This window comes from Paramisgurnus dabryanus, chromosome 23 (genome assembly GCF_030506205.2).
Source record: "Paramisgurnus dabryanus chromosome 23, PD_genome_1.1, whole genome shotgun sequence".
In the NCBI taxonomy this organism is placed as follows: domain Eukaryota; kingdom Metazoa; phylum Chordata; class Actinopteri; order Cypriniformes; family Cobitidae; genus Paramisgurnus; species Paramisgurnus dabryanus.
The window spans coordinates 10,115,312-10,141,131 of NC_133359.1; the positions used below are offsets into that span (position 1 = coordinate 10,115,312).

Here is a 25,820-nt window from a genome sequence, read left to right on the forward strand (position 1 = left end):
TTTTGACTTTGGATGTTTTAATTGTTAAAAATGACATGTATATGCCTTATAGTTCAGTTAATATTCATTTCTCTTCACATTCTGTCCTAGTGGACCCTTTATAGATCATAGTAGCTCATGCAGTAATGAGTTAACCATGTGGAGTGTTTGTCATGGTTCGAACAGTGTACTCTGCTAAAATATATATTAAAGCTTAAATACACAACTAAAAGCTAACATAAAAAATTGTTTCACTGTATGTATAGATATTGCATAGAATAAAAGCCATGCTGTATACTATGCATACATAAAAAGCAATCAGCCACGTGGACTCAGAAATGAATTCACTGGTTTGGGAGAATTTTTTTTTTTAAAGAGATAAGTGCATAAGTATGAAGAACATTCAGGTAACTATAGATATTTCAAGTGATTTCATACATCAATGTACAATACATGTACAAATTAAACATGGCAGGACAATTTGCAAAGCCCTTAATTGTTTAATAGATTCTAATGCCACCTTATCAAATGGTATACATACATAATATAATAATCTGTACATAAAAACGTTCATATCACAAATATGGTGGCATATTTGTGATAAGTTAAAGGCTTGCTTGAAATAGACGTCATTCTTAAATATGCAAACAAAAAAAGCCTGTATCAAATTGTAGAATATCTTGCATGCATTATATTTTTGTAGTTTTTGCATGGAAAAAAATTAGAAATTAAAAGCAACACAATCATGCAAGAAAATGTTCACGCTTTAAATTCAGGTTCAATTCTGTTCATAGATCTTTCCCGAACCAGATTTACAAGGCATGCCTTGGATGCTCAATTTATTTCCGTCTTCCAACTTTTCCACTTTGTTTACGTATCCGCTGAACCGTTCATGAATAACGTTTATATGGTTATGATGTGCATGTCTTTATCTGTAGACAACAAACAACAGTGACAAGCTGGTTAATATTGCTGCTCAAAATTAACAGAAATAATTAGATGTTAACTTAGAATAAATTAGTCAATTTTCTTTAAAAAAATCCAGATAATTTACTCACACCATGTCATCCAAAATGTTGATGTCTTTCTTTGTTCAGTCGAGAAGAAATTATGTTTTTTGAGTAAAACATTCCAGGATTTTTCTCATTTTAATGGACTTTAATGGACCCCAACACGTAACAGTTTTAATGCAGTTTAAAATTGCAGTTTTAAAGGACTCTAAACGATCCCAAATGAGGCATAAGGGTCTTATCTAGCAAAACGATCGTCATTTTTGGCAAGAAAAATTAAAAATATGCACTTTTTAACTACTCGTCTTCCTCCGGTCCTGTGACGCGCCAGTGCGACCTCACGTAAATACGTCATCATGTCAAGAGGTCATGGGTGACGTATCGAGACTACGCCCCAGTGTTTACAAGTGCGGAGAAAGAGGACCGTTCCGACGTTGTTGTATGTCGAATGATACTAATTAAAGTCTTTGTGTCAGTTTATTGTTTAAAATGGTCCGCAAATGTGCATTTCATATATGTAACACGTGACCTTTCGACGTCATTACGCAATTACGTGAGGTCGCGCTGGCTCACCACACAGAGGAAGACGAGGAGTTGTGGTTTAAAAGTGAATAATTATTTTTAATTTTAACAATTGTTTCGCTAGATAAGACCCTTATGCCTCATCTGGGATCTTTTAGAGTCCTTTGAAACTGCAATTTTAAACTGCATTAAAACTGTTAAGTGTTGGGGTCCATTAAAGTCCATTAAAATGAGAAAAATCCTGGAATGTTTTCCTAAAAAAAAAAAAAAAAAAAACAATTTCTTCTCGACTGAACAAAGAAAGACATCAACATTTTGGATGACATGGTGGTGAGAAAATTATCTGGATTTTTTTTTAAGAAAATGGACTAATCCTTTAAATGTCATATGTTAAACGTGTGGTGACTTATTAGTGTAAATATGTTGCATAATAAAATATGTTTTATAATAAAAAAAATCTTACATCTGTCTCAAATAGTTACCTTATCTTGATCAAATCAATTTGTATTTCTCTGACGCAAGTTTTTATCTTTGTGGTTATTGGTGGAGTTGGTTTTCCTTGAAGGATGAGAACATGACAAGAGTTAGCACAAAATTAAATCCGCCTGGCATCAGTTATCTGGCACAGTTACATCATACAAACTCTTATTAAAATGTAAATCTGATACTTACATTGGTCCGGCTGGTTCGTCGTCTTTTGGCACAATGGAAAGCAGAACAATTTTAGTTTTATGTTGTTTCATGCTGTATCAATTCCAACTGGCATAATATTTCATATAAAAGCCATAAGTGACCGTATCAAGTAGCCATAAACAACTTAGTGCCACAATATTGAAGTTATTATTGCACTGTATTACTATAAGCTAATGCATGATACTGTACACAAGGACTTTCTTCCATCAAAATGAAATGCTCTGGATTACGTCATTATATAAGTTTCACTATACAAGCAGGAACATCATAATAAAAACATGCAATGTAGCGTAGTATACCTCAATCCAATCCACCCAACCTTCATGTAAAGACTTCACATGCATATACATATGTACATACACATGCATCATATTTAAAACCTAACGAATATTTGACATTTGGGTTATGACTATACATTCATGTTTGGTAACACTTTACTTGAAGGGGTGTTCATAAGACTGACATGACATCTTCATAATCATCATGACACCTGCCATGAGCATGAAGAAGAATTAATGCATGTATATGACAACTATCATTAAGCATCATTTGTTCAATTATGTCATTTTTAATGCAAAGATGACATTGTTTGAGATGTCTTTGTTATGATAACTTGACATTAACGAATTGTCATGACAACTTGACATTACCAAGACAACATAACTGACCACTTTTTACCAATGATACAAATTCCATGTGTCATTAAAAAAAGTGTTAATTCTCTGTCATATAGTTTTATAACAGCGTCATGAATATTTTTCTTGACCTCAACTACAGTGATACAAATATAATTTTTCATTAAAATGTCATTAAGTGTTTATACTCTCTCATATAGTTTTATAACAGCATCAGTTTTTTAAGTTTCTTCCATGTGTTTAAGAAATAAAATCAATCATCCAATAATAATAATAATAACAATTAAAATAATATTGCATTTGGACACCGATTAACCTAAAATTAAATGAAAATAGTACAATAATGGGTTAAGCCATGCAGTGTTGGGTCCATATCACTGCAAAAACAGTTAATTAAATTAAATTAATTAAATGTTTTGTTTGTTTTATCTTCCATGTCTGAAAATTTCAGAACCCTCTGTGTGAGGAAGTTCTGGAAGTTTTTAGTTTTTAATGTATTGTGCACATACATAAAGTTAACTATAATCTTTTTATGTGTCTGTTGCATTTTGTTAAGGTATTTAAAATTATTTGACATAGTATTAAAACTTAATGACATTTTAATGACAAGTTATGATGTATTGGTTTATGTCTAGTTGTCATAACAAAGACATTTCAAAGAATGTCATCTTTGCATTAAAAATGACATAATCGAACAAATGACACTTAATGACAGTTGGCATAAATGTGCATAGAATCTCCTTCATGTTCATGACACGTGTCATGTCAGTCTTATGAACACCCCATTCAAATAAAGTGTTACCTTATGTTTTTACTGCAAATTCAAAGAGGAAAAATAAAAAAGGTGAAATCTCATGCTCATGCCAACATTTATAAACATTTAACCGAACACAAGTAAAGAGGATGTACAGAACAATCAGAGGTCATTTGAAGGTTAAAACGTCAATGGATGATGTTTCAGTAATGAAGACAAAATAAAAGCCATTTCAGCTCAAACAAAACAATTAATGTAAACAGTCTACGAGTAGAAGAAATTATCTATACAGGCAATCTCTGTATAATTAATCAAGCTGCATGCAAATCATTCACTTACCACAGTATTACAGGTAGTGCCATACAGAGAGAAAGAAATGTGTTACGTTGTTAATACCTAAATCAAGAGGGGTTTCCTAGGATACGTTTTAAATCTGTGAATTAACCGCTGAAATAAATTGTGCAGTGATTTAAGAAAAGAAAAAACCACAGGCACGGCACAGCAGAGCACAAAATATGCAGATTGTACTAAGAACGAATGCCAGAGCAGAAACTAAATTTACACCTTACAGCAGTATTTGTACAAATAAATGTCAGCATGCACACAAAATATACAATATTGAGTGTTTACGACGAAAACAAGCAGTTTAAGAAATTGGGTTTCATATGGTGGTAAACTATTGCTGCCCATAACCGCTAGGTGGCGATGTTACACAATGTCTGAAATAACCAAAGCCTTTTTGGACTGTGAAATGTGCAACACGCTGCAGCAGCATCTATGAATTTAAAGGGATAGTTCACCCAAAAATGAAAATTCTGTCATCATTTACTCACTCTCATGTTGTTACAAACCTGTATAAATTTCGTTGTTCTGATGAACACAAACAAAGGTATTTTAAGGAATGTTTGTAACCAAACCGTTCGTGGACCTCATTCACTTTTATAGTATTATGTTTTCCTACTATGGAAGTGAATGAGGTCCACGAATGGTTTGGTTACAAACATTTCTCAAAATATCTTCCTTTGTGTTCATTAGAACAAAGACATTTTTACAGGTTTGTTACAACATGAGAGTACGGGGCAGACTACACACATCGGTGCCACTTACATTCGGTTCCAGTCGGACTCGGGACTAATTTTCTCAGGTTTGTCTCAGGTCAGATCTTTCAAAAAAATTATTTATGCACCTCGGGTTCGTGTAAAAAGTGATTCGGGTCATTTCAGGTCTGGTACATTATTTGACCTCTATGAGAATGGGGTAACTGACCAATCAGAGTCAAGTAAAGCGTGTGATAAATTATATTAATTCAGGACTATATTGGACATGCTGATAGACAGATGAGGTCTGTTTTCCACTTCCAATTATAGGTGGCGTGCGACAACACCTTCACATACATCAATAATTCACTTGCCACTATCTATCCTACAGTACGGTGTCATATTTCCCCCTTGAATATCAGACCAGTGTCCAGATGACCTGACAATGCCCAACAGAAGAAGAATTAGTGTGTGTGTGTGTGTGTTTGGTCTGGATTTCCTCAGGGTGAATTATTGAGTAAGACAGCAGGTCAGGATCACGTAACAGAGTACAGTATATGCTTCCAATCAGGTCTTGTGACAGTAGAAAAAACAGCTTTCTGGAAAGCATCAGCGAATCTAACAGCTTTTAGAAAACAGGTGAATGGTTAAAGTTAAAAATTATCTTCCTTTAAATAAATACAGTGTTCAGTGCCGTTAGAAATCTACACTCACCTAAAGGATTATTAGGAACACCATACTAAGACTGTGTTTGACCCCCTTTTGCCTTCAGAACTGCCTTAATTATACATGGCATTGATTCAACAAGGTGCTGAAAGCATGCTTTAGAAATGGTGGCCCATATTGATAGGATAGCATCTTGCAGTTGATTGAGATTTGTGGGATGCACATCCAGGGCACGAAGCCTCCTGTTCCACCACATCCCAAAGATGCTCTATTGGGTTGAGATCTGGTGACTGTGGGGGCCATTTTAGTACAGTGAACTCATTGTCATGTTTAAGAAACCAATTTGAAATAAAGTAGGAAGTAGCCATCAGAGGATGGGTACACGGTGGTCATAAAGGGATGGACATGGTCAGAAACAATGCTCAGGTAGGCCGTGGCATTTAAATGCTGCCCAATTGGCACTAAGGGGCCAAAAGTGTGCCAAGAAAACATCCCCCACAATATTACACCACCACCACCAGCCTGCACAGGGGTAACAAGGCATGATGGATCCATGTTCTCATTCTATTTACGCCAAATTCTGACTCTACCATCTGAATGTCTCAACAGAAATCGAAACTCATCAAACCAGGCAACATTTTTCCAGTCTTCAACTGTGCATTTTTGGTGAGCTTGTGCAAATTGTAGCCTCTTTTTCCTATTTGTAGTGTAGATGAGTGGTACCCGGTGGGGTCTTCTGCTGTTGAAGCCCATCCGCCTCTAGGTTGTGCATGTTGTGTCTTCACAAATGCTTTGCTGCATACCTCGGTTGTAACGAGTGGTTATTTCAGTCAAAGTTGCTCTTCTATCAGCTTGAATCAGTCGGCCCATTGTCCTCTGACCTCTAGCATCAACAAGGCATTTTCGCACACAGGACTGCCGCATACTGGATGTTTTTCCTCTTTTCTTCGTAAACCCTAGAAATGGTTGTGCGTGAAAATCCCAATAACTGAGCAGATTGTAAAATACTTATACCGGCCCGTCTGGCACCAACAACCATGCCACACTCAAAATTGCTTAAATCACCTTTCTTTCCCATTCTGGAATTCAGTTTGGAGTTCAGGAGATTGTCTTGACCAGGACCACACCCCTAAATGCATTGAAGCAACTGCCATGTGATTGGTTGATTAGATAATTGCATTAATGAGAAATTGAACTGGTGTCCCTAATAATCCTTTAGGAGAGTGTATATAAGGAGTTAAATTAGGGCATTCATATGCCTCGGACAAGTATAGATGGATCTCTCTGACAATCATCAATAGTCCACACTGTGTACAATACAGTACACAATGAACCCCACCCCACCTCCAACACTCACCATCGGGCACATCATCAGGCTTCTTGCGCTTCTCGTAGATGACGATGATGAGAACCAGAATGATAATCTCAGTAAGAACCCCGAGGAGGGGCCACAGAGGGGCCAGGTAGCTTCTGACTCGCAGCACGGATGTCATGGAGATGGTGCCGACGGTGTTTGTCGCATTGCACTGATACTCTCCAGGGTCAGATGTGAGGTCCAGGTCGATGATGGAAAGCTCAGTGTAGCCGTCCTTGCTGCTGATGAAGAAGCGTCCGGAGGAGTTGTCAATATCCTGGGTGAAAGAGGGTGAAGGAAAATAGATTTATGTTCTGATGGCATGCTTTGAATTTTTGGATAAACTATTTTTTTCTACCAGAACATTTAAAGTATTAAAATGGCAGTGTCGTAAAGATACCAAGTTGTTGCTGCTATCGAGTTTCCGCCAGGTCCACTGTGGATAAGGATAACCGACAGATTTGCAGTAGAGGACGGCTCTCTCCCCCTCATTCTTATTCTCGCTGCGCTTGTGCCCCGTGATGTCTGGTGCAGCTAAGAAAGGACGGGGAAAGGACATTAAGACCCTATAATATTACAACTGCATTTCACTGCAAAAACCTTGGGTACCTTGATCTTTCATCGTCATTTCTTACTTTAAGAATATATATATATATATATATATATATATATATATATATATATATATATATATATATATATGTGACCCTGCCTGTGAAAACCTAGCTAAAAGTCATTTTACATTCAGTGATTTACGACAGTGCAATCTCCTTCATATAAACTTAGTGAACCTGGGTATCTCAGTGTAAAGAGATCGCTTAGGATCACATTTGTTTATTGAGAAATATGAAATAATAATTATTACATGCTAAATTATAAAATCACATACACCGAATATTAAGGGCAGAAAGAGATGATTCACAGTCTCAAAGGTTTAGTCACTCAAACTGACAGATATTCAAAGCTTTTACATCAAATTAATTCATTTCCAAATAGGCTAGAAACAAGATAGTGTCTCTATGCTCAGTAAATTTTCAAAAAATGTTAGAGGTTAATTCATTCTAACCGAGTTAAGAGAGATTTACACCTCCACCCCCTCAGACAGACAGGCCGGCAACCATCTGGTGCCTGTGAGCTAACAGCAGGATAACTAGAAAGAGTTGAGCAAAATAGGCTAAAACATCATGAGACTTTATCAGCTCACATACAGACCAAAGGGCCTGATAGCTTTACAAACAATTATTATATAGATGATGAAAAAAAGATCAGGGCTGCCAATGTAGCTGACATGCTGAAATATTCCAATTGATGTGAGCCTTTAAGGAATTTTTCAATACATAAATGTAAAAATGTAACTATATAATCATATAACCATTCCTTTGTAAAAAACAGAATTCCTTATTTCCATTGTACTAAGATAAAATGAAAATCATGTTTAAAAACATGTCTATTATAAACCATCATATTTAATGTGCTAAATGATCGATCGATTAAAATATTATGTTTAAAAATGAAATGTAATTTCTGTGTTACAAAAGTAAGGTTTCCAAACTAGTTTTCTACACACTTCTCTATCTGCTGCTGGTCAACAATCAGATAACCCTGGAGCAAAGTTGAGTCAGCGTTGCCATGTTGGTTTGGTCATTGTTTGATGCTCAACAGAGCAATGTTTTGAAAGCATTGTTTGTTTACACAGTTTGGACTAATCGACATACATATGGCTCACGTTTAGAGTAGTTGTCTGTCTATATAAGGATGGATTAAAGAGTATATACAAATATTATCCAAGTTGTAAGGGTATGTTGAGGTAGTCTTACCTTTGACCTCAATGGTGGCGTTTGCTTGAGGGGTTTTGTCAAATAGGAACACACACATATATTCGCCTGCATCATCTGCCCTTGGTTTTTGGAGTCTGTGGAAAAGAAAACATACTATATTTTTAAAATAAAAGCACATGGTATTATCATGCTTTTGTACCGCTATACCATTGTTTTTAAAGAGCACCTATTTCATTGCTAAAAAAATTACGTTATTTTGTGTATTTGGTTAAATACAATGTGTTTGCGTGGTTTATGGTGAAAAACACTTTGGGCCCTATTTTAACGATCTGAAACGCAAGTGCGAAGCGCAAAGCGCAAGTGAGTTTGTGGGTGGATCTTGGGCGCTGTTGCTATTTTCCCGGCGGGAGAAATAACTCTTGCGCCAGGCGCAAATCAATAAGGGGTTGGTCTGAAGTAGGTTCATTATTCATAGGTGTGGTTTGGGCATAACGTCAAATAAACCAATCAGAACGCTATCCAACAGTCCCTTTAAACGGAAGGGTGCAAGTTCCATGGCGGGTTGCTATTATTATGACGGATTAACCAGACGCACGCCAGGAGCGGTTCACAGCCATGAGACCGACGTTCTTGTAAGAGCAGTCAAAGACAGAGAAGTTGTTTTGTATGGGGATAGGAGAAACCCGCCCAAATCAGCGTAGGTTAAACAGGCGTGAGAGGAAATAGCCACAATTGTCTCATCAGCTGGCATCCCCATCATTGCGCCAAGCGCTACAATGATGTCAGGAGACGGGGGAATCCCAAGCTTGCCAGCATAAATCGGGCACGCCGTGTAACGGGAGGTGGATCTGCCTCTACACAGCACCTGACGCCAGCAGAGGACATCTCTGCGTCCACCCTCACCGCTGAAAGGGTTTGGGGGCTTTAAAATCGGACCCAAGAAACGCAAGCAAGGTCCAACCCCAAAGTAAACTTACAAATCAAGTTCATATACATTAAGGTTTCTTATGAAAACATTTTAATTATTATTTACATAAAATAAACATAATAAAGCCACACAACAAACTTATGAAAATATTTTAATCGTTATTTGCATGATAATTTTTTAACGCAGCCACACAATAAATAAAAACTATCACCACAATGCTCACCACTATGATTTCCCTTATCTCATGTGTTTATATTTTTTATTGTAACAATTTATGATTTGCAAAAATAACTGTTGCATCTGTGTAGATTAGATAAGCAAAGTGTGTGCGCATTGTGCACGCTATACATTATGGTCAAGAATGTGCCCTTAAAATAGCATAATGAACAACGCGCCACTGACTTTAGACTAGTTTTTTTTGGTCAGTGGCGCAATTGTTTTTTGAAACTGCAAAATAGCATCAGGGATGGTTTGCGCTGCAACACGCCTCCTTTTTTGCGCTGAACCGCCCAGGGAGCGCAAGTTCATTCCCTAGTTTGCCGACGTGCGTCTGTGGAGGGAAAAACCCGATGTGCGCCATTGCAAAATACGAATGATACATGCATCACTGACAAAGTCAATTGCGCTGGGTGCAAGATAGGGCCCATTATTTTTCACATACCGTACATTTTTGTAGCTCCAGATTTCACTCTCTTCCTGAAACGCACGGATTTGAAAAGCGCTGTGTCCCTGATTGGCCAGCTAATCTGTACGTTGTGATTGGCCTGAATACCTCTGTCAGCCAGAAATGTGACGCTCCTTACCATGTTTGAAAGATTCGTTCACAATGCAATGCTAACAGGAGTTAACTTACAGGCTGTGAGTCCAAAGCAGGAGGAATTATGATAATGTCGGTCTTGTCTACATCACTAATCCCTGGAAGTAAACTTTTGCCTACAATCCATGTGTTTGTTGTAATCCAAGAAAAGAGATTTACGTTGGAGACGATAACTCGCGTCATTGTTTACTTTGGGGTTTGTACCTTTTGCATATCGTGTTTTCTGCATATGTTAAAATATGAATAAAATTATATTAATTAATGAAATACAAAAAGTTGTTTACATGTTCATATATTTTTAAGGCGGTTTTCTGGCAATCACATCTGCATTTTACCATTAAAAGATAAGAGTTTCTAAACAGTTAATAAATCAAAGAAATTCTGTATACAGGTAAGATTTGTAAAATTTACAAAAGTTCGCTGTAATGCATACAACTGTGGTGGTGTTGTTTTTACGGTTTTAAGTTTTATTTTTTACAGAATTGTTCTGGCAACCACAGCTGCCATGTATTTCACCGTAAAAACTACGGATTTTTTTTACAGTGTGTACTAATACACACTTACACACCAAAGAAAATGTAAAATCGTGATTTGGACAATAGGTGCTCTTTAAGACAATGTATGGTATTACCATCTGTACCACCACCATAGATATTTTTTTAAGGGTAGAAACATTGTTGCACATCATTAATTTTGAATCAATTTGAAAAAGCTGTCACTGTGATGGTACTCTTTTAAAATATGAGAGACCTTTGAGATACTAATACCTACCTTTGAGGTACTAAAATGCACCTGTTAGGTACAAAGGTGTACTTTTTAAAAGGGTACCGCCCCAGTGACAGTTTTTTTTTACCCATTTTCTGAAAGTTTAGTAACAGAGGGGGGTTGCTAAATTGTACAATATGTAGAACCAATCATATTAGAGGAAAGACTATGTCATTTATCTTTCCTAAATAAACTGTTATGGTCGTCCCAGCTTTGATTTAAGCATATTCAAAGGCATTAATTTGAGTCTGTAAGGCTCATGATCTTATTTCCCAAGTGCTTGTGTTTCTAGCAGGCAAGACATTGTCTGACTCTCAGCTGTGCGTCATCTGTAGACACCCCTGTGAGTGTAAACGTATAGTGTTCAGGTGTGTGTCAGCTGTATATGCCTTTGTTGAGTATTCGTTGCCCCGGATATGTAACTCAAGTCAGTCAGGTTGAGAGAGAGAGAGAGAGAGAGACAGACACTGAGAGAGAGAGACAGACACTGTGCACAGGATTTAGATCAATGCAAAGCATCAATACACAAGCACTGAGACTAAGGGGGCGTGCACACAATTTTTTTTAAACGCGGCTAAAAATGCCTGGAGGACGCCGAATGCAAGCTGTTTTTTTCAGCTGAGCGCAAGCTTTCTTCGATTGATACTTCTGTTTTGTTTATCAGTCGTTGTACGATGCGCCGGTTGGTTGTTGTGATATTTGTCCCGCCCCTCCTCCACTGTGATTGGACGGCCATGTGAGAACTGACATTGACGAGCTGTGCATTTCACCAAAAGTTGAATACTTTTCAACTCTCTGCTTTTAGCGCTGAGCGTAGAAAAACCGCAGAGCGCCGGCTTTCAGCTTAGAAAAAACGCTAGCTGCTGGCTTTTTTGAAAAATGCTGCACTTCCATTGGAAACAATTGAAAACATATGCCGGCCGTGGGCATAAAAGCTTTGGTGTGCATGCCCCCTTACGGCAGCTGTCGGCGTATGTTTTCAGTTTTTTTTATTTAAAAAATGCCAGCAACTAGCGGGTTTTACTCAATGTTTTTTCCGCGCTGAGAGTTTTCAACTTTGGGTGAAACACTCACCTCATCATTGTCACTCCTCACTTGGCCGTCCAATCACAGTGCAGGAGGAGCGGGACAAATATCACAACAACCAACAGGCACAGCGTTTAACAATTGATAAACAAAGCAGAAGTATCATAGAAATCAAAGCGCTCAGCTAAAAAAGCTGACAAGCGCCTACAATCTGCATCTGGCTGGCGTTTTCAGTCATTTAAATGCTTTGGTGTACACGCCCCCTAAAAGCTTATCTATAGGTACATTATAGCCTAATAGTTTCACAGAATCACATTATGCAAAACTGTTTATAAAATACAATTTACTACTTTAATAACTCGCATTTTGATATTACTATTCTTTAAAAAAAAAAAGTATTTATCATTAACCAAACAAGGTTTTGAGTATGATCACATCTTTTAATTAAACTCAAATCTTAAAGTTTTATTTGATGTTTCCTTAGCTGCCTGGCATAAAATTACCTTTAAGGGGACAAATCATGAAAATCTGACTTTTTTCATGTTTAAAGGCGCTCTAAGCGAATAATGTGCGACGTCACTTCCTGTTGATGTTTGAACTGTTTTCAAACAGACAGAGCGTAGCTAACTCCTCCCCCTCCCCCTCCCTTCCGTGCTTTCATGAACGCGCCCAACCCCCACCCCCAAATCCTTCTTGTCGTTTATTGGCTAGAATACTTTGTTTTGTTTTGTGCTGGCTAGGTTTGGCCATTTGTTGATATTGCCGTTTGTGAAGCCTGGGCTGTCTACAGAGATCGCGTTTTTTTACAGTTTGATCAGCGGACAGGCAGCAAGCAGATAGTGAGGAGATGTTTCCGGTATGTAACAAAAAATGTTTTATGGTCTAAAACGCTTCAATTCGCTTAGAGCACCTTTAAGTGCTATAATTGGGTATTCAGGGCTTCTATCAACCTAAAAAATGTGAAAAAGATCAACCCAGTAACTTAGTTTTGGTAAACCATTCTCTGCAAGCATGTGAAGAATAGGTCACTGAAATTTGTCTCCCCTTGTGATGTCAGAAGAGGATAATATCACCCCTTAAAGGGATAGTTCGGCCAAAAATGATATTAAACCCATGATTTACTCACCCCCAAGCTGTCCGAGTTGCATATTTCCATAGTTTTTCAGACAAACACATTTTAGGATATTTTAGAATTTTTTTTAGATCTTTCAGTTGATTAAATGTAATGTTACGGGGTCCAGCCATAGTCCACGACCTTAAAGTCCGAAAAACCTGCGGCCATCCTTCACAAATTAAATCCAAACGGCTCCAGGATGATAAACAAAGGTCTTCTGAGGGTAATCCGGGTGGTGTTGTTGTAGAAATATCCATATTTAAAACTTTATTAACGAAAATAAATACCTTCCGGTAGCGCCGCCATCTTAGTCACGTCCGCATTCTGGATGAGAGCTTACGCAGCCTTCGTAGGCTACTCTGCTGATGCTCTGTGCCCCCGCCCTCTGAATTTGTCATACGTCACTAAGAAAAGTGCGTACACTACACTAATACTCTCTCCTGAATACAGAGGAGTCTAAGATGGCGGCGCTACCGGAAGGTATTTATTTACATTATTAATAAAGTTTTAAATATGGATATTTCTACAACAACACCGCGCGGATTACCCTCAGAAGACCTTTGTTTATCATCCTGGAGCCGTTTGGATTTAATTTGTGAAGGATGGACGCACTTTTTATGGACTTGAAGGTCGTGGACCCCGTAACTTTACATTTAATCAACTGAAAGATCTAAAACATTTTCTAAAATATCCGAAAATGTGTTAGTCTGAAAAACGATGGACATATGCAACTCGGACAGCTTGGGGGTAGGGATGCTCATATCAGTTAATTTTCCCGACCGACAACCGTAGCTTCTAAACCGAACATTAACCGTTAACTGATAAGATTTTAATATGAAATTGTCATTGAGTAAAAATACAGTTGACGGTTGTCTGTGAACTAGTAAAAACAAAACATTTAATTTGAACGTGCAAACAGCAGCCACAGATCAACAACAGAACCAGGATTCATACATTATCAGATATTCACGCAACATTACCTTATTAAAAAGCACGCGATCGGTCCAGTAGATTAATATTCAAAGGACAGATTGTCTCCGTTTCATCTACCACAGTGGTCATTTCTAAAGCAGGACGCTTTTCAGAAAGTTTTGGTTTTGCGTCGTCTTTGGTTTTACGTTGTGCAAACAGCAGCCACAGATCAAAAACAGAACCAGGATTCATACATTATCAGATATTCACGCAACATACCTTGTTAAAAAGCACGCGATCGGTCCAGTGGATTAATATCCAAATGGCAGATTGTCTCCGTTTCATCTACCACAGTGGTCATTTCTAAAGCAGGACGCTTTTCAGAAAGTTTTGGTTTTGCGTCGTCTTTCTCCGTTTGTCCAAAAAGAGCTAGATGTTTATGATTAGGGTCAGAGGCCATCAGCGAACGTCTGTCCGGATGTGCGCAGACGGACCGCGTCATCTTGCGCGGACAAACACGCATACAAATGATTTCTCATACAAATGATTACTTTATCAGACCGTCAGGGCAGCAATCATTTGTGTCATTTACAGGACATTCACAAATTAAGGATAGAAAAGTGGCGAAATGTCTGTCGGCTCATGAGGACACACACCATGTATTAACAAATATTTTTTATTTTAACTGATAATGTTAATCGGTCATAATTTCTTACCTTCGGTTAACGGTTAAACGGTCAATGTGAACATCCCTACTTGGGGGTGAGGAAATCATGGGTTTAATATCGTTTTTGGCCGAACTACAGGTATCCCTTTAATCTGCACTATCCAACCACGGCACTGCCATTTAGTACAGAGATCAGCTCATTTGCATTTTAAAGGACACACCCAAAATGGCACATTTTGCTCACACCTACAAAGTGGCAATTTTAACAAGCTATAATAAATTATCTATATGATATTTTGAGCTAAAACTTCACATACGTATTCTGAGGACACCAAAGATTTATTTGCCATCTTAAAAAAAGTCTTGTAAAATGTCCCCTTTAAGACAACTGTGTGGTATGAGTAACAATTACACCTCTCGACACAGCTCACAGCATTTTCGGTAACACAGCAGCACATACTTGTACTCGATGTTCTTGCCGTTGTTTCTTGTGTCAGGGATCTCCTCCCCGTTCTTCATCCAGAAACTCTCATGGTGGCCGTTTAGAGAAGAGGTGAGATTGCACTGAAGCGTGATTGGTTGGCTGTGGTAACCACTGGGTAGGAGCATGTGATCTGATGATTCGATTGATGGTTCTGTAAATACAGATGCTTTGGTCAAGGCCAGAGATATACTACATCAAGTTGATTGATGAGGATTGAAAATATCTCTTTATATATGATCCTGAAAGTAAGTGGGTACATTTTGTGGCATTAGTCATCCTGTTTAGCACTCTGTGGTCATGCATATTTATTTATTTATACAATCAAACCATTTCAATGCAATTTTAAGATCATTATGCAAAGACATTGTGTAGTTTCATACTAAAAAGCAGAAGATTAATCACATTTTGTGTGCTATTTCTCCATTCACTTACAATCCAATATCCTCATCAACATCTTTACAAGTCCAATGCTCTACAGCAGATCTATATATTGACCAGTGCAATAACAAATACTATTGTTATAGTAAACAACACAATGATATTTCTCAAGAAGAAGAACAAGGACATTTTACATTAACAAAGGCATTTCTGTCTAGAAAAATAGGTCACTGCTTGTATGCAGCATATCTAGAGGCTACAAGAGTGGGTTTGATCTAAAAGGTCAATGATCAGATAGTTTACAAGTCTAGGCTTCTAGAAGTCTCTGAGAAGAGGAGCAAGAAAGAGATGATTCACTACAACACTAGCCACTGCTTTATACTGTACTAAATGGGAGTAGGGGCATATGGTTCGTTTCGGCTCCCTCCACTACATGGGAGATGGCACAGTTAACTCACTCTGCAACACGGTAACTGTTGCCTGGGCTCTTATCCAGGTAGTGGATGGATTCTGGCGTAAATCGTTACGCCGTGGGTCGTTACTGGCTCTGCACTCATAAACCCCAGAATCCTCGATGGCGACACGTGTGACGGCTAACACGCTAACCCCGTTGACGCCGTACGCCGTGTTGATGGACACGCGTTGCTTGCGCGCACCATCCCACAGCTGTACGAAGTTGTCGACCTGGTTGACTTCTGCATACCACCACTGGATTTCCGGGGTGGGCTTCCCCACAACATCACAGTACAGTTCAAAGGTGTCACCTGTCAATTTAGTCTCGGAGAGGGGGGACTTTACAAACCCCGCTTAGGGGAGGCAGAGATACGGGGCAGTGTTGGAAAAAAGGGAAAATATGAGAAATAAAGGGAAAAAAGAAATACAGGGTGTTGAAAGGGTGGAAACAGAAAAGAAAGATTATACCAAAAAGTAACAAAATAAGTTAATGAACAATAAAGGTAGAAAACAGGACTGTGATCAAAATGCAAGTTCGAGCACTTGTTTTTATAAAAGTTCTCATTTCATGAAGTTTTTTCATATGGTTTGCGTGATTTTCAGTTGGACAGCTTCAGAAAAGGTCACGTGATCTTCAATAAACTCCTTTCCCCCAAACTTTGGTACTTTCTTATAGCATTCTAATACATTGGCCGGTCACCCAGTGACTGGTCAGCCAAATTCAAGAAAATCACAACACAACTTCTTCAGAAAGACACAGCGTTGGATGGCCTTGAACAGTGCTGTAATGTGTATGGCACTCTGAATCTAAGTACTTCATGTCAATCTGACCATTTTTCTGTATGTGTGGGTGTGCTGATAGACAGACTGTTTCCATAGAAGCATATTACAGCAGTTAAGCAGGTATAGACCATTTAAAATAGAGAGGATTTCAAACTACATCTCATGCATGTCTGCTAGAGACATAAGTGTAAACAATTTATAAAATCAATACAAATCTGTTGTGTGCATTTCAGTTTTACTGTAGGACTATTAACAAAATTGGACGAGAGACAATAGTGATCAATCAGTAGTGCTGTTCAATGTAAAGCAGTGATGGCTTGTGACTGCTCTTCCGAGGGACGTAAATTCAAAAAATGTGTTCAGAGTGTCATGTGCGTTGCTTGTGTTTTCAAAATATGTGTTTGTTGCATCATGTAAACCATGTGCATCACATCTTTTGTCAAAATAAGTCAAAACCGTTTATGATAAAAGAGTCGATCACGTTCATAAAATACACACAAGACACTCCCTTAACACTAAACTTTGATTACGCATGAGATTATGCCAGTATCTAGCAAACGCGAGCGTCTCTTATCATAAACCCTTTAGACGCGAATGCAGCAGGCACTTATTTTGACAAGACATGTGATGCACATAGGTTCACTCGACTTATACCACGGGTCTGTTGAATGCTGTATTCTGATTGGCTGAGAAATGTTCCGTGGGTATGCATTAATTTCTGATAACCGCACACCTAACTTGTCAAATTTCTTAAAATTAGGCGCCAGAGCAATGTTTGTGGTAACCGTGGTATAAGAGGAATAATTGAATCCGGTCCTTTGAATTATTTGGAAATAATGCACACCCAAGGTGCAATGCTTGGGTGTGCATTATTTTCTTATAATTCAATGGCCCGTCGTCAATTATTCCTTACACGTCAAACACAAAAAAGAACGCTAAAAATACTGATGTAAAGCATTAAACATTGAAACTACTAAATCTTAGTGAAATTTAATGCAAAATTAATTTGTAATGTGTCAAAATCTATAATATAAACTAAGATATTTAAGCAAGTGACTGATGCTTATGGTTTAGATGTTTATTTATCTATTAATCTAGGGTGACCATACATGCCATTCTTCCCGGACGCGTGCTGGCCATGGTTAGGTCAAAAATGTACATTTTCAACATGGTTGGTTGAAACAACACAACATCATTGTATTTTTATGCAAAAAGGAAATTGGTTAAAAGGTATAAAACTGTGTCACCTTTAAATGTAGTGTATAAGTGTATCTAAGTTTAAACAGGTATATGTTACAGTACCGGTATACTGCATGCAGAGACAGTGTTTGCATGCAAATGCATCCAAATTAATTTCCACTACCTTGAAGGCAGCCATGCAGCACTATTGTGCACATGCCTAAAAATAAGACGAGACGACTATGCCCGAATGATGTATTTGATTACATGTGTGTGTGCTCGTGCATTTGTGTATGAGAGATAAAACGAGCAAGATGAAAGGAGGTGTCCGTTTTGATCCTATGAGCTCGCAAGAAACATTAAGGCAATGATCTGCAGTTTATTTGCACAAATACGTTCAACCAAAAGGTCAAACTGAAACATAAATACATTTGCACATAAACAGCCTGCATTTTATAGGTAATAATCAGTATATTGCCTGGGATAGAACTCATGAGATTTGCAAACCCAATTATCTACCAAATGAGCTACGATAACACTGATAATTCATCAGATTTACGTCGAAACGACAGTCATTCGTGATATGTTATGGACTAACGTGTTTTATCATATTGCTTTATCGCATTCCTAAATGCCTCGAGACAGAGGCTCGGCTCAGGTCTGACGGGCTCGCGCGTTTTAGCTCATTAATTGAGAGCATCCATGACGTCACAATGCACCGTGGTGCTCCTCCGTTAAGACCGGTCCGCGCGCGCGGGGAAGATATAACGCCACGCTCCCGCTGCTGCATCGGTTCTATAAATAGAAACATGCAGCAGAATGGAGGCTGCTATTTGCAGCGCTGCAGAGCATTACTGCTTATAGCGGGTACATTAAACGCGAACGTTGGAGAAAACAATTCGTAAAACAGTACGAAATCAACGAAGACCATATTTGAACAAAGAAGACAAATGGGAACATACGTTTGCTGTTTTATAAGTCACACGAGCATTCCGCATTCCACTGTTGTATGCACATCAAACATACACGAGATATCCAAAAACAGAAAGATTCATCATTGATCCAGTCAGTTCGGGTTGGTTCAAGCAGGTTTGGTTAAGCGTTGAGCAGCTAATGACCCATCTTGCATCGTCTTGTGCACACGAAAAACGACTCACTTAAAACGAGATCTTTAAAACTGAAACAGCAATAAATAGACGTTCCTTCTGGTAAAAAGTCAGCAAGTATTAAGATGTAACGTTAACCGAGCATACTGAAGCAGACTGGAATAGGAAGATGGTTTTAAAAATATAACATAAGATGTTAATATGCCCTCTTCCTTCCCAGCAAGCAAAAAGCCATCTAATAGCCGTCCAAACACAGCCCAGATGTCTAGGCTAAAACAAGGCAACATTTCAGTGTTGATTTTGCTTACATGATGGAATATAAGACATCTCACAAGTTATCAAAAAACAACATTTAACCAAATTCAAGTTTATTCTGGCTAGAAGTGGGTTACAACCAGACTATATCCGGTCTATAGTTAATCTAAACGGTGAGATAACGGCTATTGTTGCTTGGTTGTTATTCAAATCAAACGCGTCTTCCTATTTATTTAACCGTTCAAGAACGTGTTTAATGCACATTACTGACACAAAGTCCTGTGTAGGCTACCGTTTATCCTGTCCACTGACTCCAGGCAAATCACCTGCACCTGCCGCAACCAAGAAATACATACAACTATAAGACATTCCGTCCTGTCCTGCAGAAAGAAATTGCGCCCCATTCCTTCAGTGCGACAAATTTTTGCAAAAGCCTTACCGGACTGAGCGTATCCCGAACGCAGCATCAAGACACCCAATAATATCATCAGCGGCTTCCCCGTGCGAGACATTTTCTAAGACGTCTGGCTACCTGGAATATGTGTGGAGGGATGCGGAGGTTGTCAAGGAGGACAATTGGAGAGGAGGCTGCTACAATGACGAGCCGACCCTGGATGGAGCTCGAATCGGGTCAGGCAAGAACCCGTCGCCTAGCAATAGCGGGTAAGTAGATGCCGCCGCTGCCCTTACATCCGGTTTTAAAGAGGCTAGTCGAGAAGACGAGAGGTGTGTGTTCGACTTCCCACGGCGATGCGCAGAACGATAGGCTTGTGATATCACAGTACCGCGAGAGCAAAGCTTTCGAATCGCTCTCGCGGCAATGTGATGTCATACGCCGATCTGTCTGCGCAACGGGACGTCGAGCACACCTGATGGCGCTGTCCTCTTAAATTCCCACGATAGCAGACCTGTCCTGCAAACATTCCATATATGGAGAATCCTCAGGTGGTGATGATTAAATGAATCATGGTAACTATTTTATATGGGGTGTGTGGAGAAAATTGACTTAATTTTTATTCACATTAGTTTATATGTGTTTGATGCACTCTGGTTTATGTTGGAAAATTTGAAATAATCACGTGTGTCATTTCTATAAAATAAGGATATTTTATGATCAAATAATCATAATAAAAATGTTTGTAATGGTTTTGTGTAAATATTAGTTAGTATTTCTTGAGAAAAATGTAAATGCTTTTGCCTTTAAGACAATGTTGCCTTTCGAAACAAGCAAGTTCAATTTAACAAAAGTTATGAGGAAAAAAATGTGTTAATTCCCTATTGCACCAGTTTATTTATAGTATTTCCGTGTGTAAAATTAGGCTACATGATCATGGCCCTTTCTCAATGCGGTTTACATACGCAGTCATACGTCATGGTTTATTTAAGTTAACTGAGCATTACATTCGCAAGTCATCAGCATATTACAACAATTTATGATTAATTTCGGCAGCCTTCGGATTGAGAAACGTTTTCCTCCCCAAATGACGACTGTCTACTGCCATCTACTGACCAGTGAACGTATCACAATAGATTAGCTACTGCAATAAGAAACATCATAGGCCTTTACATCTTAAGAGATTTTGTACACGTAATAACTGTACTTTATTTTACAAATCCATTTTTACAAAGGACATGAAAAAAGAGCAATGAAGGAACCAAAACACAAATTCTGGTATTTTCATAAATAGCAGGGTGAATGCCTGGTGATTCCTGTGGTGGAACGGTTTGTTCACCCCTGTGCTAATTAAAGTGGAAATGTGTCATTTGCATATCGTTTGCACTCTCACATGTCCTCCAGACAAGGTTGAGCTCCAGAAGCGGGATCACAACATTTTTGGAATGTCTCACGCCAGCTGACAAAACAAAAATGGTCTGCAATGAAACACTGTGTATTCTTCAAGAAAAGCCATAACTTACAAACTTCATTAAATATTGTTTTAAACATAAAATATGAGTGATGCGTAATATGTATTTTTTGCTTTGCAAGAAATTTGTTTGAAAGTAAATGATGATGTCATTGAATCATTATGCATACTGAATCGTAACTGTGTGACTGAATCAACGGTTCTTGTAGCTTACTTCAAAGAGCATAGTGTTATAGCCAAGGGTTCGATCTGAATATGTTGTTTTAATGCAAGTTGCTTTGGATAAAAGTGTTTACCAAATGCAGAACATTTACGTCAATATCTGTCTCTCTCTGTTTGTATTTTTGTGTTAAAACATTTCTAAAACAAAAGAACTGCAAATCATAGTAAAAAATGTATTTATTAAAGTTGAACAATAATTTCAGGAAAGTTATTGGTAGAGCAAAAAAAGGCAATATTGGCTATAAAATATATTTCTGCGATTGGGCAAAATGTTGCATTAATCAGATTTATTTTTCTTTCTAAATACAGTTTTAAAACACACATATCTTATGCAAATATAAATCAGGAAACAAAACATTACAGATATTATCAGGAGAGTAAAAATAACATCTATGGAGTGATAAGCAATCCAGGACATTCTGAAAGATTGCGATCGTAAATGAGGCGCTCCACCGTTCCTCATGACAAACTCAATCCAGAAGACGGCACGATCAAGAGGTTTCATTGGCTGATCACGGTGAAGTCTGGACAGTCTCTGCATGTTTTCTTTATATGATGAGTTATATAGCACTTCTTCCAATGCATGCAGAAAAACGGTCCTGTCCAACTCGGCAATATCCACAAGTTTGGCCGTGCCTCTAACCTTCATTCTGAACAGATTGTCGGGTTGATCAAATACTAAAGGTAGACCCAAAATAGGCACCCCATGGTAGATGGCCTCTTGAATTCCATTAGTACCTCCATGTGTTATAAAAACCTTAGTGTGGGGATGTCCAAGTAGATCATTCTGTGGTAGCCACTCCACAAGTAATGTATTATTACCAATATTGACCGGCCGAGGTCCAATGTGTCTCCAAATGATTTTCTGAGGCAATTTTGTAAAAGCTGCAGCAATTTCCTCTGTGATGTCCTGTGGGAGATATTGAAATAAAGTCCCTAGAGACATTACAATGAGGCCGTGCTCTCCTGAGTTTCTCACGAATTCTTCAAGGTCAGCAGGAAGTGGCTTAGCAGGTTTGCACTGGAAGCCGGCCATATAGATTACATTCGGCATCGTGGGTCGTGGAAACTCAAAGATAAAATCATTTCTCATTAGCCAGATATCTGCATTTTGAAGGAGGGAAGTGTAATGAACTTCTTCACCAAAGTATTTGTTACAGAAGGAGTGGTAGTGTGGGATGACCAACCTGGATTTAAAAGTTTGTTGAATAATGTATGTCATTACATTCATGACTCTTTGACTGAAAGTCATTTTATCCGTAAGCTCCACTCCTGGTATAGGAACATAAGACAGAGGTGAAGGAGCTATATCAAAGTGTGCTTCACCATGCATAGTCCAACGTGCATTTAATACAAGTGGCAGGCCGAGGCGGTGGGCCAGGAACACTCCACTTCCAAAAGATGGATCTGTAAGAACAAGGTCATACTTTGCATCTTTGATTGAATCCATTAAGGTTTGATTTTCAAATATGTTTCCCATCATAGCAAGCTGACTCAGATGAATCTTTTCAAAAACCTTTCCAGCCTTTATAGTAAGCATGAGATGAGTCCAGAAATACCGTTTCTGTCGTTTGAAAACCAGAATCTCTTTTGTAAATGTGTCGAGTAACTCTAAAATAGCATTTTGGTCATAGACAGTTATTGAGGTGTAAAACGGAGACTCCTCCTTGATATACCAGGTATTCGATGATCTCAAGACAGTCACATTGTGGCCTCTTGCGTGTAATTCTTCAATAAGGAACTTCATGTTCACCCAGTGACTTCCATCTACTGGAAATACCAACACTTTACCTCCATACACTAGAGGTAATATGCTCAAGCATGCTAAGAATGTGACAGGGGTGTAATGCATCTTCTCTTTATAACCTTTGATAAAAGAGAACAATCAGGTAAACATATTATAATTCAGATATGCAAAAATCTCAATTGTTTAGGGGAAATAAAGCCAATGAACTTTACTTACTTCATAAACCGGAGTTTAAAAGCTGCGCATAAAAATCCAAGTTTGGAATTCACTGACTGAGTTCAACAACTGAAATGGAGGCAAAACAAGTGCAGTCCTGCTAATATATGAATTTAAATGGGAGTGTACAGATGAAATTGTACACCGGTTATGTAAGAGGTAATCCTCGAACAAAAACATGTGCAGCTTGTTCAAGCTTGTTCATATGTTTTGATAAACTCAAAGACTGGCTTCACATCCTGAACAAGGGGCACCACTCACAGAGAAACACAGCGGGATGCTCTGGGTGCTCGAGGCAACAAGGACATTTAAAGAGATATCTTTACATCAAAACAAGTTTCTTCCCAAACTCACGACAGGAGGGCCGAGAGCCCAGAACACCTCTCATGTGAACCAGAATGTCCCATAAAACTCAGTGTACATTTGGTTTCCAAACACCACATCTTCATGCAGAATACCAAAAGTCTGACTCTCTCTGCTCCTCCTTTTCCTCCTTGCACTTTTAGAACAGGACATTCTAAGCCTCACCAAATGATTTTGCGTATTGTGTATTTCTCCTGCCTTGTTAAGCACTTTGGCAACGCAAGTTGTTTTTTAAACGTGCTATACAAATAAAATTGTATTGCATTGTATTGTATGTTTAAAAGTCATATGTTCATGTTTCCTATCATTGCAAAGGTTCGGTGTGACTAGTACAAGGGTATCATTCCTACGGTAATAAAAACAAAGAATAAACAAGGTTAAGAAAAACACGACTCAATACAAGGGCTGTGTACCCCACTTCAGATGTATGCAGGCGAGGTGCCTCCCACAGGTTTATACATCCAATCACTCCAAATCCCAATTGTTAAAGAGTGTTTACATAATGTTTAGTTGATCTGGGTTTATTTGATAAGGAAATGTATGGCATGGCAAATGTATCCGGGAATCTGGGAGTCAGATCTGGTCATTATCTCTACTATAATTAAGTTGTTATGCAGTCACATGATTTACTATATTAGGTTGGACAGCGCCAACTTGGACCTCTGATTATGGTTTATGTTTTGTATTAAGTTGTGTACAGGTAATTGTTTGGGGTTTTATGGGTACCTTTTAACGAGAGCATGCTAGCATGGGGCGGTATTGTTAAAGTGCTTCAGCCATTTCTTCTGGTTACATGGATAGACTAATTATGTAACCCTAACTAAGTTTTATGTAATCGTGATTACTATATGTGGGCTATAAGGTGATAAGCCAAGACATCTGGTCATCGTCCCTACTTTAATTAAGTTGATGTATATATGATTCAATATATCAAGCTTGGGCCCCTCATCATTATATGGGCTTTGTACTACGGATGCATAACGATTAATTGCAATAAATTTATAGCAGAATTAAAGTTTTTGTTTACATCATATATGTGTGTGAACTGTGTTTAATAATTATTTTATGTAGATAAATGCACACACATGCATGTATATATTTAAGAAATGTTTACATATGTATATACATTTGTATATTTATGTATAATTTATATTATATGTAATATAAATACTTAATATATCAATATATATTTTACTTAAAATTATGCATGCATGTGTGCATATTTATATACACATAATTATTATACACAGTTCACACACATATATGATGTAAACAAAAACTTTTATTCTGCTATAGATTAATCGGGATTAATCGTTATGCATCCCTACTTTGCACTAAGTTGTATATAGATGATTACAGTGGCCGGGATTTCCAGACCTCTGGTGTGGTCGAGTTTGTGTTCAGAACCCCCACAACGTCCGGTGTGGGCTGATATGACACTGGTAATCAAATTAATGAGTTCAATATAAACAAGTTAAATAGAATGATCAAACATTTATCCAACTTCCACAATTATATCTAAATTTAACAATTACCAACAAATTCTTAAAATGTTTTATTAATGGAGTCAGATAAAACAAAGAGGTAATGTATATTTATTTATAAGAAAATGTTTTTAAACTAATCCTGTTTTGTTGTGCAGAGGAAAGACAGTATTGCGGAAGAATCCTTTGCCGTGCCATTGGCTACCGCCGTTGGACATCATTGGTGTATTTTTTTTCCCAAAATTTTACATACCTGACATATTGCTACTGCTTTACTTCTCATTTGAGTGTGTTTTTTTGCCACTCCAAATTTTTGTTGAATCTGTTTGCACAGTCGATCATACAACTGCTTTTCCCATTTTAGACCCGTTTTTCACGCAATGCTGCTGTCGCTCAGACTTTTTGCCACTCAGTGGGAGTAACCGCAGTCGCTTTTGCCGAAGGTGACGTCACGTGCCTCTATTGAGTTTCAATCATAATAGGGGTGTCCAAAGTCAGTCCTGGAGTGCCGGTGTCCTGCAGAGTTTATCTAAAACTTCCCTCAACACACCTGCCTCAAAGTATCTAGTCTGCCTAGTAAGACCTTGATTAGCTGGGTCAGGTGTGTTTGATTAGGGTTGGAATAAAA

At 38.2% G+C, this 25,820-nt stretch overlaps 2 protein-coding genes across 4 annotated transcripts in view; both read right to left on the bottom strand.

Moving 5' to 3' along the window:
* ugt5a5 (UDP glucuronosyltransferase 5 family, polypeptide A5) overlaps positions 1-23,250 on the bottom strand; it is an 81,018-nt gene extending 57,768 nt beyond the window's left edge. The window contains exon 1 of the mRNA XM_065291993.2: positions 23,174-23,250. The gene's annotated coding sequence lies outside the window, so the exon portion shown is untranslated. The remainder of the gene's footprint in view (positions 1-23,173) is intronic.
* Positions 1-23,410, bottom strand: LOC135781485 (neuroplastin-like). 3 transcript variants are annotated; one of them, XM_065291995.1, is made up of 9 exons: positions 23,346-23,410; positions 23,174-23,248; positions 15,118-15,292; positions 8,468-8,562; positions 7,051-7,184; positions 6,654-6,927; positions 2,184-2,205; positions 1,994-2,069; positions 1-911 (listed from the first exon to the last, which is right to left on the bottom strand). In XM_065291995.1, exons 2-8 carry the CDS (start codon positions 23,232-23,234, stop codon positions 2,009-2,011), a joined length of 822 nt encoding a protein of 273 aa, XP_065148067.1. In that variant the 5' UTR covers positions 23,235-23,248; positions 23,346-23,410; the 3' UTR covers positions 1-911; positions 1,994-2,008. The 3 variants fall into 3 exon arrangements, with proteins under 3 accessions (XP_065148067.1, XP_065148068.1, XP_065148066.1); XM_065291996.2 differs by lacking the exons at positions 23,174-23,248; positions 23,346-23,410 and adding exons at positions 15,978-16,325; positions 19,735-20,013; XM_065291994.2 differs by lacking the exons at positions 23,174-23,248; positions 23,346-23,410 and adding an exon at positions 19,735-19,998.
* Positions 23,411-25,820: the final 2,410 nt, after the last annotated feature.